Raw genomic sequence first — 19,726 nt, 5'->3', positions numbered from 1 at the left:
AAGATTTGGGACTTCCCCAGTATGAGTTAGTTACGTTTGAACATTGCATCTTGTAATGTTTTTAAATAAGACTTGTAAAATTAAGTTTAAAAGTTTGCATTTCTAAGTCTATGTGAGATTAGGTAACACAGCTTGATAAGACTGTGCGTGCAAAGACCCAGTCTGAGATACTGGAAAACAAACAACTGGGGGAATAATCTCTTGTAGGTAAGTCTACTGAAGAGTCCCTCCTAATATGGCAGTTGAAGGATAATGATAGTGTCTTCAGTTTGTTCAAGATACTACTTACAGGCATACTTAGCACATTGTCTAATGTATGAAAAAAAAATGGAAGCTCAGTTTTGATTTGAAACAGCGTCTTTGTCTTCAATCACTTTGAATTCTATGAAAGGCTTTAATGTTTTAAAACATGCTTATAAAATGAGAAATTAATCAACATTTATCCTTCTGGAATGATTTTTGCAAACCGATATTTCTCCAATTAAAAAAAAGCTGCAAAGAAAAAAGTTCATTATCAACACTAAGACAGCAAACTGTGACCATAATCATTTTTCAGTATACAGTGGTGGGAAATGGATAGGAATAAATAAATAAATGAAACAATGTTAAGAGCACTTCTGAGGAACACTGTTGCCGTTTCTGTATACTTGATGAGTTTATACATAGACCTTTCCATTGCTCCAAAGTAATAAAAACTTGCAACAAAATGCCCCCACATATAAGTGGGTGGTCTGTATGGACTTTTTTCTTAAAGAAAAAGCCACCAATACTTTGGAAGGTACTATCAGTTTGAAGCCTTCATTATTAAAGGTTAATACCTGAACAGTGTACTATCATAAAATTCTAAATCTTTCAATATGTAGGTTGTGAAAAGATTTTTATTTTGAAGGTAGTAGTGTTTTCCATGATGAGGGTTTCCCAATTTTTTGTTATTGAAAGCAGTATAATGATTTTTTTAAAATAAAGTCTTAGCCTTTACTTAGTTTTATCTTTAAGGGTGTATCTGCATCTAATTATTTTTAATGTAAAGTTTATTTCTTGAGATTTATGTTCTATTTGCAATCATAAACCAATTAAAAGTTAATGGTTTAACTAACAATATGTTCTCTAGCCACTAGGTGTCTTGTTTGCTCTTGCATGGAGTAGAATTGCTAAATAGGTTAGTGAAAAGCCAATATAGCCTTTTCAAAGATTTAAAGACTGTATTCACATACTATTGAAGAAAAAGAATTATTTATGATGAATGAAATGTTATCTGTCATTTCCCTGAAATGTGAAAACATCAGGATTGTCTGTTATATTGATTCATGCGGCTAGGCAACATTCAAAAGAAACGACAGTTTAAGACACGTGGAGAACTTATTTGAAAGACTAGTGCTTTTTTCTGTATTGCTGTTCAAGTGGCTTAGCTTTGAAAGACCCAACTTTCTTAAGATGGGCTTCTATCATTGCTGGTGCATCTCTGCTGAGCTTTATCCTCAGTGTATTTTTAGTGAATTACCAAGGAAGAAGAAAAAGTATTAAAATTAAGTCTTTGCAAAAGCATTATTGAAAAGCTCCAGAACGCTACCTCATCTCTAATCCCTGGCAGCCAGGGTTTCTGTGTTCAGGCTTTCCTAGTTCAACTTCCCTTTTCTTATAGCTCTAGCTAGACAACACCGCAACTGAATGCCTCATTCTGGTTTTGCCATTTAATCAGTGCGCTGCTGTCCAATTTAGTGTAGAGCGTCCCTGTGTATTCAGATAATTAGTAGAAGAGAATTTGGTTGGGGAGGACAAAAACTTGTACAACAGCTTATGTAGTTTGTCAAAATATCTGTGTTTATGGCAATAAATCTTTGTAGCTAATTCTCTCAATTCATTATGCCTAGGTACTGCAAGGGTCTCACTACAGGGGATGATTCTACGAATTTGCAGCAATTCTTAAGCATAGTCGGGTGAGTTAAGGTTGAACCTCTGTCCTTAACTCGGAATTTTCTTGCTTTTATGGGTTTTAAGTTATTCCAATTACACATTAATATTAAATACATAAAGGATCAACTTTTCAGAAATGACTGATTTTTTTTTTTTTAATTTATACCCTCTGTTTTTGAAGACCCAACTTAATGTACTCCTGGGAGCTGGACTTGTAAAAGGAGTTGAACATGTGTTCTGTGCAAATTGCAAAGCTCCTTGAAAGAAAATTAAAAGTTGGTCCTTAGAGCCTGTAGTTATTTTGAACTGGTTCTGGCTGTAAGATGGCCACCATTTAAAATAAAATAAAGCTGTAAAAAATTGTTCCCAGATAAGTATTGACTGCCTTGTATTATTCATAAGAAAAATGAGAAGTTGATGCAAACTTCAACATAAATACAGTAAAATGAAAAATTCAGATTAGCATGTAAAATGCCAGTTTCTTTCTAAGCGATGATGTGGCTCATGAAGATGAACTTGTTATTGGAGGCTAGGTTCAGAAGCATGTGCATGTGTGTTTGTACACCCAAGTCACCATTTTCCTAAATAATGGCATTTTATCTTGCTTTAAGATCAGCTAGCACAGCTTCTCCTGTTTTGTTTTTGGTTTGGTTTTTTTAGAGTGCAGTCAGAAAAGTTACTGCAACTGGGCCTAAATATTTCTAGGAATCCCAGGTTATATTCATTATATGTAAATGTATTAAAGTATTTGTTAGAGGTACAACTTAAAACCTACAAAATGCAAGAGCTCCGGCTGAAACTGTCCCTTAACTTGCCCACTGTGCTTAAGTATTGCAGCACATTGCCGACTCTTGTGAGACTTCTCTGCAGTCCCTAGGCATAATGAGCTAAGGAGAGCATTTAGCTTTAAAGAACCACCTGTAGAGAGATAAATGTAAGTTACAAAAATCATGTGTATCTATCAATTGATGTATCTCTTTCAGCCTAATTTATTTGGCTGTCACAAATTTAGTTATTTTAATTTGAACTTTGTTGCTATGTTGAAAGAAAATGAGATGGGATTTTAAAAATTAATCCCACTGCATTAGTTACAAATACTTGATCCACTGTTCTTACCCTTTCTCCCATATAATATCTCCTGTCTTAAAATTGTCTGTTAGTTAAACTGTTGTTGCACAGATTAAAATAGCTGCATTATATAGAACATAAGCAAGGAACAAACATCTTGAACTTTAACTTTTTGATTTCTTCTTTCAAAAGGATTTTTGGACCCTGAGAAGAAGCTTTTTTCCCATCGGATATTGTCAAGGGATGAATGTATCGATCCATTTTCTAAAACTGGGAATCTTAGGTATGTATATGGGTCTTATGCATTAAAATAGGACAAGAGAGAGAAACAATATGCTAAATTACTCTATATTTAACATGTTTGTAGTTCTTCCTTATCTGCCTATTAAATATCAACCCTGTCTCTGTAAAACTGAAATGTTCTGGGTATTGCAGCATTTCATCTACTTGATGTGTTCTGTGGTACTGGAACAGTAAGAATGTGCAGCAATGGCATCATGTTTTCACTTATTCTTTTTATTCTTGTAGTAACTTAGCCATATTGCCACTTTAATGGCTTCTGATCTGGTATAATGACTTATGTTGTAGTTTTTTTATTAAACTAAAATTCTCAGTTTCAGGTTAATTCATATTTAAATACCTAGTATTCTGGCTTTCAAATGTGCTATACATCTAGTAGTTTCTGTTCTGCAGTATTTCTTGAGACTAGGTAACCTAGAGCCTTGAATTCATATTCTAGTCTAAATAAAAGGTTCTGATCTTTTTCGGACTATAAAGCCAAGATTTTTTCTAAAAGACATATGTTTAATATTTCATATAGCTAAATTAAAAATTATTGCCCCATCCCCATCTGACCATAGCAAATGAGAAGCCTTTTTTTCTTGCTCTGTTTTTAATATGCATGTGTTTATCTTAAGTATTCTACCTCCTCCACCTAGGTTATATAAGTATTAATAATTTTTACTTCCTTTGTCTTAGACTGAATGAGTCTACTCTTTAAAAACTGGGTCTTTTTCCTAGTTATATATAGGTAGTGTATCATCCGTGTGATAGTTGGCTTTAGGCTGTTCTTTGACATAAACTGAAAACTAGATCAAAATGTTGTAATGTTTTGTTTTTGCAAAGGCTTGTTAGTTCTTGCTTCTTGGGATAGAGATTTAAAAATAGCTGTTTCCCTTTTTTATTAACTTAGTTTGAATATTGTATTTTGAATTCTGTAATTTTAATATTGCTGATTTTTTGTAAGTTCATATATAAGCATGTCCTGCAGCCATGCTCGTAATATACCAGAACATCAACAGAAACTACTTTCATTGATAGTATTAATTTCTAAAACTAGATTAATTTTATCAACTGTTTTGTCTCTTAGAGATCTCTTCCCATGTGGGGACTCCATGGTTTGCATCATTGATGATAGAGAAGATGTTTGGAAGTTTGCACCCAATTTGATAACTGTGAAGAAATATGTATACTTTCAGGGGATAGGAGATATAAATGCACCTCCTGGGTCAAGGGAAATTCAAATGAAGAAGAAAGGTAATTACATAGCTTTTAAACTGCTTTTACAACTTTTTCTGTTTTTCAGATGTGATTGATATAAGTCATTGTGATGGTCTTACTAGTATTGCTGTTGCACTTGGATGAGCAATCCTAGACTATTGTAGTTGACAGAATGCTCCTGCAGCACAAATGCAACAAGCTTAGTAAAACTTGACTGTTCTTGTTAATAGCTTTCCTTTTAGTAGGTGACTACAGCAAAATGGAGTACCAGTAATAACATTTTGGCTGTTAAGGCTGGAAAGCTGATGTGGCAATACACAAAACTGTTAAAGAACATGTAGAGGACAGTTTCTCTCTTCCTCCTTCCCTCCATGTAAAACAAGGCAGTTTTTTCTTCTCTGTAAGTGGTCAGGGAACCAACTCCCTCTTTCTCCTTTTTGGTCCCTTTCCCTGCCCCACTTTGGAGCAATAGTCTGGTCTTAACATACTGCTGAAAATGAATGTTTTGATCTCTGCTTACCTTACCACCCAAATCATGCTAATAAAATTACTGTGGGATGTTTAGCACTGAATGTGGCACTCTGGCATTTGACACAAGAATCTTACATTCAGCAGGGTCAGCAGCATAAGATAAACAGTGGATTTAGAAGGTATACATCACTATGTTAGTATTAATTTGGGGAAAAAATGTATTTGAAAGACAATAGCTAAGAAAGAATTGCAGGTTTTTTCCAGTTTTGCCAAGGGTTTTTTTATTTTTATCTATGTGACATCACTCTTTTTCCCTTGTTGACCTAGAGATGTCCAATATGGAAACAGTAATAATGTATTCAAACTGGATTGGGCCACTATGGTGTGGAACCTCTATGCCTGACTGGTATTGTTACTTGCAGGGCAGGGACATGCACAGAAGAGAGACAAAGCAGGGTGACTTCATCCGGTGTTCCTGATGAATGTCTGTGTGCAGATTTCTGGATGCCTATGGTTTCTTTAATTGTGTCTCTCTCCTGCAGACATCTGAAGGCACATCCTAAAACTATTTTTCTGCCTTTGAGTCTATTCTTTACTTGCATTCCATCACAGTCTCAAATGAACCTTGAACAGCATCTTAGTATTGCTAAAACATATCTTTTCAACTATTAAAATACAGTTATTTTGGTTATGAAAAATAGGAAATATATGAAAGCCATGGAAGTTTATAAAGTCCTTGTAGTTCTGGATTGAGACCTTCTGAAGCGAATTCTGCTCTATTTTTTTTTTCTCTACAGTAGTTTCATTGTCCCAAGATGTAATCATAAAACTCATGCACCAAGATAAATCCTTTAATGTTTGCATAGTTAACAAATAATTACTCATGACCTATGTTACTTTAACTGCATCTGTAAACTGTGTTTAAGGAAAGATAATTAAATTTTGATTAAGATTTTTAAAAAAAGAAACTGAGAAAATATGTATATGCTTTATTTCTTCCCTGTGTCTTAGTAAACCACTCTGCAAAACCAGAGGCACTGGATTCAGCAAAAGATGCTGAAGAAATAAAGAATGTTACATGTGTAGAAGAACAAAGCAATGGTCTCAAAGCTACAAAGGACACCTGCACTGCAAATGGAAGTACTTCTGTAAGCAGTGAAACATCTGACTGGGATATGAACTCTTGTGATAAAGTTAATGTCCAGGACTCCTTAAATGATAGCGCTGATCACAAAATGGACAGTGAGGTCACTAATGATTTGACAAATACAAAAGAATCTCACGTTTTTTCAGAACAAGTTGATAGAATAGTGACAGAGAAGCAGCAAACCCAAGACAAGACAACAAATGACTTGGACTTTGAACTGTCTAGTGACAGTGAAAGTGACGGTGGGTTGGATAACAGAAAGTCATCCACTTCTGTATCAGATAGTGAGAACGAGGAAAAAAGAAGCTGGAAGGAATCCAAACAACCTTTGCAGGATGAAAATTTGCCGAAAGGGAGTTGCACTGATGTGAGTGAGAAGGAGGATGGTCTGGTGAACCATTCTGGGGACACGCAATCTCTACCTAGTGAAAATGTTCATGACAAAACTGATCTTGAAGCACAAGAAGAAAGTGAACAGGAAAGCCTTTGTGATTTAGGAAATGGGTGTGCAGACAAGAAAGAAGCTGAAACAGAGTCTCAGAATAGTGAACAGTCTGGAATTACAATGGGAGAGTCTTTAGACCAGAGTATGGAGGAAGAAGAGGAAGAGGATGATACAGATGATGATGACCATTTAATATACCTCGAAGAGATCCTTGTGAGGGTTCATACTGATTATTACACAAAGTATGATAAGTACCTGAAAAAAGAAATTGAGGAAATTCCAGACATCAGAAAAATAGTACCAGAACTGAAAAGTAAAGTGTTGGCAGATGTAACCATAATATTTAGCGGACTCTACCCAACAAACTTCCCCATTGAGAAAACACGGGAACACTATCATGCTACAGCACTTGGAGCTAAAATTGTGAAGAATTTAGTACTGAGTGCTGATGATCCTGACAAAGTAACGCATCTCATTGCAGCAAGGACAGGTAGGTAAATGAGACTTGTTTTCAATCAGCTTTTTTTGTGTTTCAGTTCATTCATGCCTTGAGCTGGTTGGTTGTTTTTTGTATAACCTACAGGCTTTAATGTAACTGAGATTAAAATTGAAATTAAAGGGAAGATTCATCCTAAAACAATAAGCCTTTTTTGAAGGCTTTTTTGCAGCTTTTTGATCAAGTGTGGCTTTTAACAATTAAAAGGAGGACCCACTAAATAACATCTCACATAACGTGTTATGTCTCACTTCCTGGTTAAGAGTTGGTGATGCTGTGTCTGGCTATTAAAGATGTTGACTAGAAACTTCGACATTTGTGTCAGATAAAAGTTTATAATGGTCTTGCTATAAAGTTATAGCAATTCTTTCTTCCTCAGTTTCTCAGATTTAGCTTCTCATGGCTCAGTTTCACATCATCCTAATCATCCTAAGAGACTGGAATCTGATGATACCCTGTCACTGCTCTGTGTGTATTGTCATGGCACATGTAAGAGATTAGCATAACTTTTGATATGGATTTCACAAAGCTACCTCTTTTTACATAACTATAGTGGATAGGAATGTACCATTGGGTAGCCGCCATAGAGGAGCCAACAGGCCACCATTGGCTTCTAGTAAAAGATTTTTTGTGCACCCTTCCCTCACTGTTGGCCTTTTGAAGTTGCATGGAATCTAAATATCTGATATGCAGTCTTACTTCTGGATTTCATGGTTTTGATTGTTTTAGATCATCTAGAACTTCAAGGTAGTTTTAGGACATCTTTATATGTCATAAGCAAAGAAATACACATCTGCCACCTATGATATTTTTTTTTCTTGGCTGTTGTTCATGTAAGCTTTCAGTACTTAGAAGAAGCATCTTTGTTTCATCACCTTGCACTATAAAAGAATGGAGTATATTTTCACTGGCGGTAGTATAGATGTGTGTACTTTTCTTGAAGTGTGTGTGTGACTTAAGAAATATCCTGTTCCATTTCTTATACAGCTGACCAGGAATCATTTCCTCCTGTTGAGGAGGCAGTGATAAAAAAACCTCCAGTGTTTAGTGACTAAAAGCAGAATGTTGCAGTTCCTTAATTTCTACCCCTTTAAATATTAGTAGAGTTTAAAATCTATGGATTAAAACCAGCCAATTTACCAGTATACTGTGATATGCTAATCAGCTATCTTTTATAGTTATTTGCCTAAATAGCAATAAGGCTGTATATTTGCTAGGCTACTGTAAACTTACCTCACTTTTCAGCTATGTCAATGTACCGGTCTAGTGACAAAAACCACAGATGGCTTGTACTAAAAAGTTGGTAAGGCCAACTGTAGCAAGAAGGGGCTGCAGTACTGACCTAGTCAAGTAGCATCAGAATAAAAATTGTACCAATGGATCTGCAGTCAAGTAGCGAGTTTGTATGTATTGTCCTGGTGTAGATACGCATATGAGTAGTAAAAACGACCTAAAAACCAGAAGAGGCTGAATTAGTTTCATTGAGATGAGCTGGGATTCTGATTTGTGAAGGTGTAGAAATTGAAATAGTGAATGGGAAATGATAAAATCTGTGGATGCATCAGTTTAGGACTCCGTAGTTTCATTACTATTGCTGAACAGTTCTTTTAATACTGCAGGAATAGCAATACTTGTATCAGCAAAGAATCACACAAGTTTGTCATACTTCATCGGAGACATAATAGCTGTTAATATAACTTTCATGTTTTTTTCCAATTTCAAAGCTTAAAATTCTTCATTTCAAAGTTGCTTTGTCTAACTGGTACTAGATAGCATCTGAGTGTAGTTGTACATTGGATGCAACTATTGTGGGATGTGATAAAATTGATAGGATAAATGAGACCACCACCCCACCCCCAAACATAGGCAGTTCTCTAGAGGAAAAAATGTTGGATAACATTATGTTAAGGTACACAGTGATAATGAGCAGCAAATGAGGCTTTTTTCCTGCTTGTTTTTGGAATGTACAGTTTGAAGGGGGTTGTATGTTTATATAGATACGTACAAAAGTAGAACAAAGATGTGTATGAGCAAGTTATTCACTACCTGCACATTATTAGTGAATAGTCCACTAATGTAGATCTTAATATGAAAAACTATTTTAACTTCAGGTTTTGATTACATTAATATGCTTTATAGTATTTGAATTGAGTTTATTAACACATTTAAAGTAATATTCAGTGCTCTTCTGAAAAATGAATAAATTTCAGGGCAGTTCATATATTTCAGACTTTTTGTGAAGACCTAGACTATCCTTCAAAGTAGTCAAGTAATGTTGGTGTTGTACTTGCTATTTAAAATATATTCAAATATTGCCTGCTAATTGAAACAAGAAATCACAAGAACACCACTATTCCTGAATTGCTGGGATAAAAAAATCTTTTTTGTCAGTATGTAGTTGCTGACCCCTGCTTTTAGGAAGAAAAGAATTGCACTAATTGTAGAAGAGGTATCTTGGCAGTCTTTTCTGCTTAATGAGCAACTGTCGTCATCTTTCATCATCACTTAGTAATTATTTCGGTAACAAAGGCAATGAAATAGGGGGATTTAGGGTAGAAAAAACTATATTCTCCAATAATGCTTTTTGTAAGATTCTTGTGGATTACTTATTTTGGTTTTGTGATGGGTTTTGGGTTTTGTGTGTCTTGGGTTTTTTGTGGGTTTTTGTGTGGGTGTTTTTTTTTAAATTAAGGCTATATTTCCTCAACTCTGGTTAGATGGGAGCAGTAATGCTGCATCATCCTAATTTCATGAGGGAAACTCTGAAGTTTAATCAGATTTTAAGGATATAAATTGTGTCCTGTCACAGCTGGATTTGTGATAATTCAGCTGTCGATGTGATTTTCATACTGATTCTCATGTGGTTAGAAAGCAAATTCTACCAGTCTTTATTACAGCTAGTAAGCCATACAAATATGGCATCTCTGGCTCCTGTGGCCAACATGTGAAGCAGGGCTTGATATCTAATTGCTGGTGAAAGGAGGAAACAAAAGCATGTCCTTTCTTGAATTTTATTGAGAAGTCAGTGATCTGAGACCAGACAATGTCATTCTGCTTTTCTTTTTTCTTTTTCTCTTTTGATGTGGTTGAGAAAAGTGATTTTAAAATGCATGTGTCTGTTTGGTGTTTCTGGATGATCCTGCTAACAACAGCAGACCTGGGACTCAGACAAGCAAGTTCACTTTGCATTAGCTGAGCTGTTAGTAAACAGCATATGCTTAATAAGCAGCGGTGAGGGTAAATACTGTTAGCTTTTGAGTTCTGAAGGCAGAGCAGGAATTTGTCAGAGGAAATAAAAAGGGAAGAAGTTGGTGTGAAACAGAGTACCCCCTTGGAATTTGGAGGGATGGGTTTTTCCCCTGCAAAGTGAGCACATCATAGCTTCATGTATGGAATGAACAGCTAGTGAGTACCACTTTAGAATGTTTATAGCATTCTTGCCAGCCTATTGCAATAATTCAACTTTATTTTATTCTTTGAATATACTTATGTCTCTCTCTGTAGACAGGCAGCTTGTTTCTCTGCAGATACAGATACTCTGAATTCTGAAAATAAATAGATCCTTGTTCCTGGAGAAAATTAGGATTTTTTTCATTATATAGGGAGGAAAATACTATCTACCTCAAGTACTGTAAAACACAAGGATCTTTGTATCATCTAATCGGCTTTCATAAATCTGAGTGACTGAGAAAAGGCTACCCTGTAGTCCTTTCCACTTACCTCTGGGCTGCATAAATCTTACTTCAGTTTTTGAAACATCTGCTGTTTGCTTTAAGCAACAGTAAACTGCACCGGATGATGAGTTGTTATAGCTGTGTACACACTTGGCTAAGCAGTTAACACACTATTTCATAAACCTTGTTATGTTCTTTCCTGAACAAATGAAAGATACTATAGTTGATTTTTGTATTGAGTCTTTGCTGGTGGAGCAGATAAAGCTGTTCAGGTCACTTAAAAATTATTCTAGTGGAGTAGGAGTGGAAATATGTCAGTTTAGGCCCTGAATCTTTCTTTTCTTTTTCAAAATATATTTAATTCTGGCTTTTCCTATACTTTGAAAGCTATATGGGGGTAACTTCCTTACTTTAGATGACTTAGCCTACATCAAGTTTTGCTTAATACCATTAAGTATCATGTTGCTTAAAATACCAATTGTACTATGAACTGTGGCTCCTTTTATTCATCCTCATCTGCCTACTTAAAAATGCTTACTCCAGAGGCTGGCTCTGAGGTACTAAAAGAGAAGAGAAAGCTGCCAGCAGATGAAGTCTTGTTAGCCTGTCCTACGACTTGGTGTGAAGTCTCTACCAGACATAGCTATGGCGTGTCCACAGATTTTTTTTTTCTGAAGAATATTTTCAAAGGCCATGTCTTTAAAAAAATTCAGTTAAGCACTGCTCTAAACTCAGGCACTGGCCAGGTACGCCTGTTGCTTTTGCTGGCAAGGCACAGTATAGTGTTAAAGCTGAACTCTAGACATAGCCTCCAAACAGCGCATCTGTCACCATTTCATGATCATTTAATACTTGTAGGACAAGACAGAGTTCTGTACAACTTGTCTTTGGTTAACGTTGTTGAAGAACTTCAGGATTTAATCATAAATCAAGATTTATATATAAAAATGGTCTGAAGAGAAATAAACTTCTTGTGATCAGATTTTCCAAGCAACATCTGGCAACCTGGTTGCAAACTGTCATAAGGATATGTTGACTTTAGTGTGTTGAAATCAGGAGAAAGTTTTGAGTGACTCTGGTGGTCACTTCCTACCATGTACTTTGGTTCATCCCAGCACAACCTCAAGCCCATACGCTGGGTTCCTCAGGGGTGAGATTGGATTGGAGGACACAGGCAGCTGAGCTTTTTGTGGCCAGTCAATCCACAGGACTGGGCAGACCTAACCCAAAGCAAAACCCCCTGAAATACGTATGGGGTGGGCATTGCTCATCCAGCACCCTTTTGCCCTGCAGATCTCCCTTCTGGGCTGCACTGCTTGGTAATGTGGACATAGCCAAGTATGCAGTATAATGTTTCTTCTTAGTCTTCATAAACATGCATTTAGGTCTTGTTTATCTATGTTATTTAAGTGCCTAGTCTGCTTCATACTTTAGATAAAACAAAACTGCTGTAGTAAAACTGTATGTCTTGGAGAATAGCTGTAGAAGTTTATTGTTGCATTATTGATTTTGATCGCTTTTTTAGTAACAAATTGTTAAGAATAATAGAAGGCTTTTTTGTGTGTTCAACCTTTGTTTGCAAGTTCAAAAGTAGAATTGATGAGTCCCTTCCCCAGGTTTGAAAATAACCTTTTCCCCAATATTATGTGCTTTAGGCTGTATCTGTCAAGAGGGGGGCAGATGTGATGAATTTGGTCCCCAGCTGCTTCACATGGAAAGGCTTGTGCACCTCTAACTTCTTGGAACAATTTTAGACTAGAACATGAAGTAGGGAAAAGCAATTAGAGGAGAATAATGCAAAAAAGCAGTCCAGAAACAGTTTTTCTCTAAGAGATTTTTTAGCTCAGTTGGATGAGTCAGATGTTCTGAACTTCTGATGAAGTACTGTTGCTTGGAGGGATTAAAATCCTTTCTGCTGTTTGTTCTTAATAAGCATACTTCCAAAAGGGGAAGTTACGCTGGGGAAAGGGAGAGAAAAAGACAAGGATATTAAGTATTGAAGTACTATTTCTCCTACCCAGTTACATTTGGTGTTCCACCAAATCTTGGTCTAAGAACATCCTATGTGTGAAATCTTGGTTTGTGAACATGTCAGCTAGAAATAAAAGGCAGCCCTTGAGATGACACAGTTGTATTACCTCATGCGATTTTCAGTATGCTGAAGCGTGCAATATGCAGCTGCGCTTTAGAAACGGGGAGGGAGCAGAAGCCTTGGTGTTGCTGAGGTGAGAAAGGTAAGACTTTTGACCCTCAGGGGGTGGGTTTGATTACACATTGGTCTTCCATGTTGCCAACTTTAATTTTATGTTAATGGCTTACACCTTTTGGAGCAATTGTTTCAGAAACTTGAGAGTTTCATACAAAATAGTGCCATTTTGCCTTTCATGTTTAAGGCTTCCATTGCAATCCTGTTGACTAGAAGAAGAATTTACTTAGCTCCTCAGCATATATCCGGTATGAAATGTTCAGATATGCGTGAACGCAGCATGCATATGTGTGGAACAGGCAGCAAGATGAAGCACCTGACAAATTATCAGTGTAGAAACATCAGCTTTAAAAACAGTTGGAGGAAGCCATCTTCTCACATAACTTCACAGATTTGACATGAGATGAAGTGCAGTTCTGTGGTTTTGTTCAGGTTCCCCCAATGAAGTCCAAAAGGAGCAGCAATATCTTTAGTGGGTGAATGGATGTACTACAGTATCAGATAAGCTTTTCTTCAGGGTATTACAAGCAGTCTGTCTATTCTGTCTATCCAGTAGCACCCCCAACTCTGGGTAACTGTTCTGTGTGCTTACTAGTGAAATCACATGCTATTTTATATTGTATTTGGTCTGCTCCAGAGTTGTGATGTGCAGGACAGTATTGCTACTCATGTCTCATATTTGATAATACCAGGCACAAGTACCTAAACTTCCACTGGACTTGCTCTTATTGCTTTTTTCCCCTGAAACTCCCATGCTTATGAACCTGATTTCAGCATCCTCTTCATAACAGCTGTCGTCTTACCTCTGTTCTTATTATGTTGTCATTGCTTTTCTTTAATCTCAAAACAAAGCATTTTCCAACCCAAATCTTTCACTTTTTTAATCCGTTTTCCCCCCACCAGATCTCAATCTGATTATCCTTCAGAACCTCTGCTCTCTTTCCTCTGAAACATACCCAGTGTAATGTAAATACAGCTTCATACTTATCTGTTTCTAACTGCAGGTATTCTACAATTCCTAATGAGACTATATAAATAATAAAAATAATTAAAAACCAATAATATATCCAGTGGAAGCTTCCTCTGGCACTGTAAACTGCCTCATTTCCATCAACTGTTGCATGAAAGTGCTCTGGGTCACTGTACTTTTGTAACTGATGATTAATTGAAAAACAGATTTCTTGTATTGAGATGAATGATCTGGGTGCACTGACCTCCCTTCTTAAAGATTTTTGCTTTTTAGCCAGTTAAAACATCTTGAACAGCAAAGGTGTGCTGACATTAATGTGATTGGAGTTCTAACATTGTTTTTGTTGAGTCTTTGTTGGACAGTGGTTTTATTTTTTATTTTATGGCAAAACTTAAAATATTGCATTTCTAAGTCATCTGTGGTTTGGAAAGGGATTATCTTTACTAATTTTTGTTTGTTTATCTTGGATTCTTAAATTAATGCTTTTTTATTGCAAAGATACTAGTGTGGAGAAAAGCTTTACATTTACTGTACAGCTCTTAAATCCTCAACTGTGGAGTTACTTCCATTTGCTGCTGAAAATAGAAGGAACGTATTTGTGCACAGAACATTTTTCTTAATCTAAATCCAAGAAAAACATATTTGTATCTAAAGATGGAGGAAAAGGTAGCCCTGGTCCTGTATCTGTTGGATGCGGGGGAAGAAAAAGCAGGGAAACAGAAGCTTTCAGCACTTTGGTGAAGGACAGTGATCTCCTGCCCTTTCTGTTTTACTTAGCCTTTTGAATTTACAGAAGTCTAGAGACTGAACTGTAACTCGTTAGGTCGATCCTCAAGTGCATTCCAGTTGATCTGTCTGTCCCGTAGACTCTAGGTCAGGTTGTACACGGGCCTTTAGGAATTTGCTATTGACTGTTTGCTCTCATCTGCAAATGATGTGGAGAAGTATGGGTACTTCAAGACTTTCATTTTAATTAAAATAATGAAAGTTGTGTTGTTAAATGACAGTCATGCAGATAAAACTGCAGGGAATTATGTTGAAACCATCAAATTAATTTACTGTTCTTGCTTCTTTGTCAGAGTTTTTCTGGAACATGATTTTTTTTCCTGAAAGCTTTGTTCCTGAAGGCACATCTGTGAAAATAGACACGGGCTCATAAATTCTAACTTGAAATTTTTAAAAAATTAAACTTTACTTAGATTTTTTTTTTTGTTAATAAGGTAAACTAGACTGGAGTCTTGTGGTTTATATAAGCATCTGCAGGAAGAAACCCCAGGGTCTCTGTGCAGAATTGATGGACTTCAACAGGAGTGGGTAGTGTTTGAAGTGATGTATTCTTCACCTTCAGGTCTGAGAGCTCTGCTCTTAACCTAGAGGGCTAAGTCATTAATTGATCTCCTGCCTTTAGTTCTTGATGGTCTCCTTTTATTTTGCATTTCTAAACAAAAAATGTAGTGCAACATTAAGTGTATTTAAATGTCCTTGCACGAAGACAGAATGTGGACAAATTATTTGGTTTGATAAGCATTTTAAAAAACATGTAAATAAGATGAAATGCTAGGAATTATATGGATATAACAAAAGGGAAGAGTGGTGGCTTTCAGCTATGAGACAGACCGTCAGATTGAGAGTTCCTTTATCACATTCATCTACACCAGTATTTGTGCAGTGTAAAAATAATGTAAGTGGTGAGCATAGATATATCAGGTCAGAATCCTTGGTTTTTCTATGTTGTGTATATATATTTAATGATTTATTATCAGATTATACAATTTCATGTTGTCTCCAGGTGTTCAGTCCCTCCATAGATCTCTTTGATAAATGCTGAAACAAGTACCATGATTGGTAAAATTAATTTTTCCAATCAAATAGAAGAAATACATTCTTGAATCATTTGGACAGTCAGCTGTTTCTGGGGACAGACTACACTTAAAGGTTAATTTCTATCTTTATTTGCTTCTTTTTGCTTCCTGGTTTTGATGCTTCTTGGTGAAGATTTATAGCAACTTTACTGAGTTTCTTTCTTATTCTGGCTTACCCAGAAGATGGAATTTGAGATCACCTGTTACTTGAAACCATCAACAATGCAGTGTGCATGTGGACTTTGTGCTAGCCCGCCATGTTTAACTTCATGTTTGTTGTTCCCGTTTGGCACAAAATAATCCATTTGTCTGCTTTGCCTCTGCTTCTGGCAAATGGAGGTTGAGTGGGTGGCTGGCTGTTAAAAGGTAGTATACTGTGTGTACAGAGGACTGTGCATAAGGAAGTTAGTGTAAGTTAGTGTTAGGCTTTAACAGCATTGAAGAGTCACTGCTGCTTAGGCTCTGACAAATAGAAATAAAGGAGTTAAATACAAAAATGTATTTATATTGTTTGTTTAGTTAACATGGAAATGTAGAGGTTTTCTGGATGGATTCATTTCAGCGGACTATTGTGCCAGTGCTTTGGGAAGTTAGAAATACCTTCATCCAACTTGAGACTGAGATAATTGCACCTCACTTAGTCTCACTTCTACCAGTTGTGATTGTTTTGTTGGATTGGGGAGAGGTGTTTTTTTTCTGTAAGATTGATCACAAAGTGTTTTTCTTAAACCAGTATGTACTTAAAACTATCTTTTGTCTTTCTGGGAACACTGTAATTTTATTTTTGTCTTCGTAATAGGCACAGAAAAGGTACGGCAAGCTCAGGACTGCAAGGACCTCCATGTTGTAAACCCCGATTGGCTGTGGAGCTGCCTGGAGCGCTGGGACAAGGTTGAGGAACAGCTCTTTCCCTTGAAGGATGACTATATCAAAACACACAGGTAAGTGGGAACTTGGGAGAGTAGGGGCCATGAAAATAGGTTATTCATACAACTACTCTAATTTGTTAATGCAGATATAAAATCGGTTTCTGACAAATTCAGAATGGCATGCAGTGCTTACAGATTTTATGAAAGACCCTCTGGTTTTCTGGTTTTGTCTGTTTCTATGCTTGTGGAATAATTGCTGGAGGTGACATAGAAACTAAACTTATGTTTTTAGAGAAGATACAGCATTGAAGAAGCTTTCAGGGTGGAGTCCAGCTGACATGAGGAATCCATTCCACAGGAGTTCTGTAGGCCCGTAACCTTAGGTGTCGGCAATGCCAGGAGAACTTGGTGTACTAACTCTGAGAGGAGTTGCTCAGGGTGGAGCGGTGTGGAGGCATCGTGGCCAGGCTGTGTGATAAGTGGGAACCTGAGGTACCATGGAGCTGGTACGCTGCACATTTGCCACCCTGGGCAACAGTCTGTCATGCTTTTGATGAAATGCTTTCCTTTTGGTAAACTTTATTCATTATAATACCAAAACACACCCCCATCCCAAAAGCTACCTGCCTGTAAGGTGCGACCACCCCTCACTGGGCATGCACTTTGAATTTTTTCTAGTCTACACCTTTAAAAGCAAAGCAAGAAATTTTATACTGACCATAATAAAGGTATGTATGACTACAGTCACTCAAGCTCCACCTGACAGGTAAAAAATAATTTAAGAGAAAAAGGGTGTTAGGGAAGATACTGACTTCTGGGACCAGTCGATAGGCTGAGCCTCTCTTCCCCCACTGGGACACCTTTAGGTAGGATTTGAACACTTGGTTATACTAAGGGTTTCCCTGGGAAAACTTAAACCTCTATATAGAGTCACTTTAAATCTCCAATGTGTTAGAATTGCTTCATTTTTTTTTTTAACGTACTTGTAGCCAAGCAGTGTTGCTCATATCCTTGGTATTTATGTGTGTCTTGTAGCCAGCAAATTTATCACTGGTAATCCAAAGAACCTGTGTATTTCTTGCTTTAATAAATTACACTATTCATTAATCTAGCTGTGATAGTTCTCATTGAACACGATTGGCCTTATAATGTTAAATTGGGCATCTGCCAAATTAGTTACTAGCCACAAATACTCTGATGGGTAGTTACATCTACAGTCCTTAGAAAATAAACCGTTGACCAAGTCTGAGACTAAGACTGGACTTAGCCGCACCTAGACTCCTCTCAGAAATGGAGTTTAGAAAGCAAGGGGGTCCTGTCTGAACCTCGTGACTTAACAGAGGGGTCTCCCCCTAGCCACTCCTCAGATTCATACTATTAATGCAACAATGCTGCTTAAACTGAAGACTGTTAAGGGACTGGGAGGCAGTCAGCAGCTAGCAGAATCAGGAGAAACCTGTGGTACCAGTAGTTTCTTTAGCATTTGTCATTGTTAGCAGTCTTCAGCTGGAGCAGCTGACCTTGTCAGCTCATCTACAAACTAACACAGAGAATGCCACCAAGGTGCAGGATCATTCATGCTGCCAAATGGATTAAAAAAATGTATGCACTCCCACAACATGAAAAATATGACAAGTATGGCAAGGAAGAGAGAAACAGAAAAATACCGCAGAAGAATCTAAGAGTGTTTGGAAGGCAAAAACTAGAAACAACTGGAAGAAAGGAAATAGTGAGAGAATAGGAGATTTGTCATTAAAAGAAAAAGTGAAGGAGAAACAGTTAAAAATGAGTGCACTAGGATGACAGCAAATAAAAGGGACAGCCAAAAATTTTGTTAACACAGAGGTAGTCAGGGCTATTAAGGACAGTCCCCTCTAGGAAAGTGCTATGGGTAAAATAATTCATGACAAGAATCTGTAGAGCCAGCTCCTGCTTCTTGACTTATCTGTTTGGATGGACTCACATTAATAGCGTCTTGCAAGCCGAATGGAGGCCCTTCCCTTCTGTGGTTAGGCAGAAAGGGGCATAGCATATTGGGTTTTCTATATGAAACTGATAGTGGTGTGATTGACTAAGTAGACCAGAGATCTGCTTTCTGCTTAGAAGATGCTAGCCCTCTGAGGGTAGAGTGTGTGTGTGCAGAGTCCTCACAGGCTCTGAAGACACCAAAAGTAGAAATGGCTGGAAGTGAGATCACTTATCAAATGGGGGACTAGGTAGAGAGCCAGGATCTCTAAAACTTATGTAGCCTACTTATGGCTTGACTAGAATACTTTTTTTAAAGTGCTATCAGAATTTTTTAATCAAACTTGGAATATTTGTTTGGGGTGTTTAACTTGTCTCAGAGGCCTGGCACTGACAGGTTCTCAGTAGAAATCTGGACAGTGGTTTGTAAGTACCATTTTTTGCTGTCTAGATGAATGTTGGTCTTTCTACCTATCTTAATTTACTCTTCCATTTTATTGAAATGCAATGATGATTTTTCCTACTTCTGTGTTTCAAATACAATGTACCTTCACACTTTACCTCACTCCCCGTGCCCACCCCCACACCCCCCCACCTTAGTCAGTAGGACATCTATCTTAATGCAAATACTTCTACTTTATTAACCCAACATGTGCAGCTTCTTTGGAAACTATTTACTCCTTGCTGAGTCTGCTTGAAATAGTGATTACTGGTACAAAGTACTTATGAACTAGGTGAGGGATGAACTGTGAGAAAATATTTGCATACAAAATGAGCTTGAGAATAGCAAAAAAGAATACGTAAGCTTGGAATTGGTTGACCTTAAGTATTAATGCTACAAGCCTACTTCAGAAACATCCATGAAAGCATATGGCAAAAACTCCAGTTTCGTGGCATTTCTAATATTTGTTACAATACAGTTTAACTGTTTTTTTCTATAGCATCAGTTTCATGGTGTGTAACATGCTGTTTTATTTGAATATTTTTAAAAATTATTCAATTGGCTTCCTTTTTTTGTGGCACTTCATCATACTATGCCATAACGGTGATTCCTGCAGAATGATATCTGAATGTTTCTGCTGACACTTACAAAATCATGTTTTAAAAAGCAACAGTGTGGTCATAGGCAACTTAGTATT

At 36.9% G+C, this 19,726-nt stretch overlaps 1 protein-coding gene across 4 annotated transcripts in view; it reads left to right on the top strand.

The window, feature by feature from the left end:
• Positions 1–19,726, top strand: part of CTDP1 (CTD phosphatase subunit 1) — a 120,860-nt gene that overhangs the window by 26,756 nt on the left and 74,378 nt on the right. For all 4 annotated transcript variants that reach the window (XM_075083865.1, XM_075083863.1, XM_075083864.1 and 1 more), the window contains exons 6-9: positions 3,175–3,265; positions 4,352–4,518; positions 5,965–7,035; positions 16,553–16,694. In XM_075083865.1, coding sequence (XP_074939966.1) covers positions 3,175–3,265; positions 4,352–4,518; positions 5,965–7,035; positions 16,553–16,694 — 1,471 coding nt within the window. The remainder of the gene's footprint in view (positions 1–3,174; positions 3,266–4,351; positions 4,519–5,964; positions 7,036–16,552; positions 16,695–19,726) is intronic.

The sequence above is a fragment of the Phalacrocorax aristotelis genome, chromosome 2 (assembly GCF_949628215.1).
Source record: "Phalacrocorax aristotelis chromosome 2, bGulAri2.1, whole genome shotgun sequence".
Taxonomy (NCBI): domain Eukaryota; kingdom Metazoa; phylum Chordata; class Aves; order Suliformes; family Phalacrocoracidae; genus Phalacrocorax; species Phalacrocorax aristotelis.
Note: the sequence above shows the minus strand (reverse complement) of the source record. Positions and strands in the feature narration are given on the sequence as shown.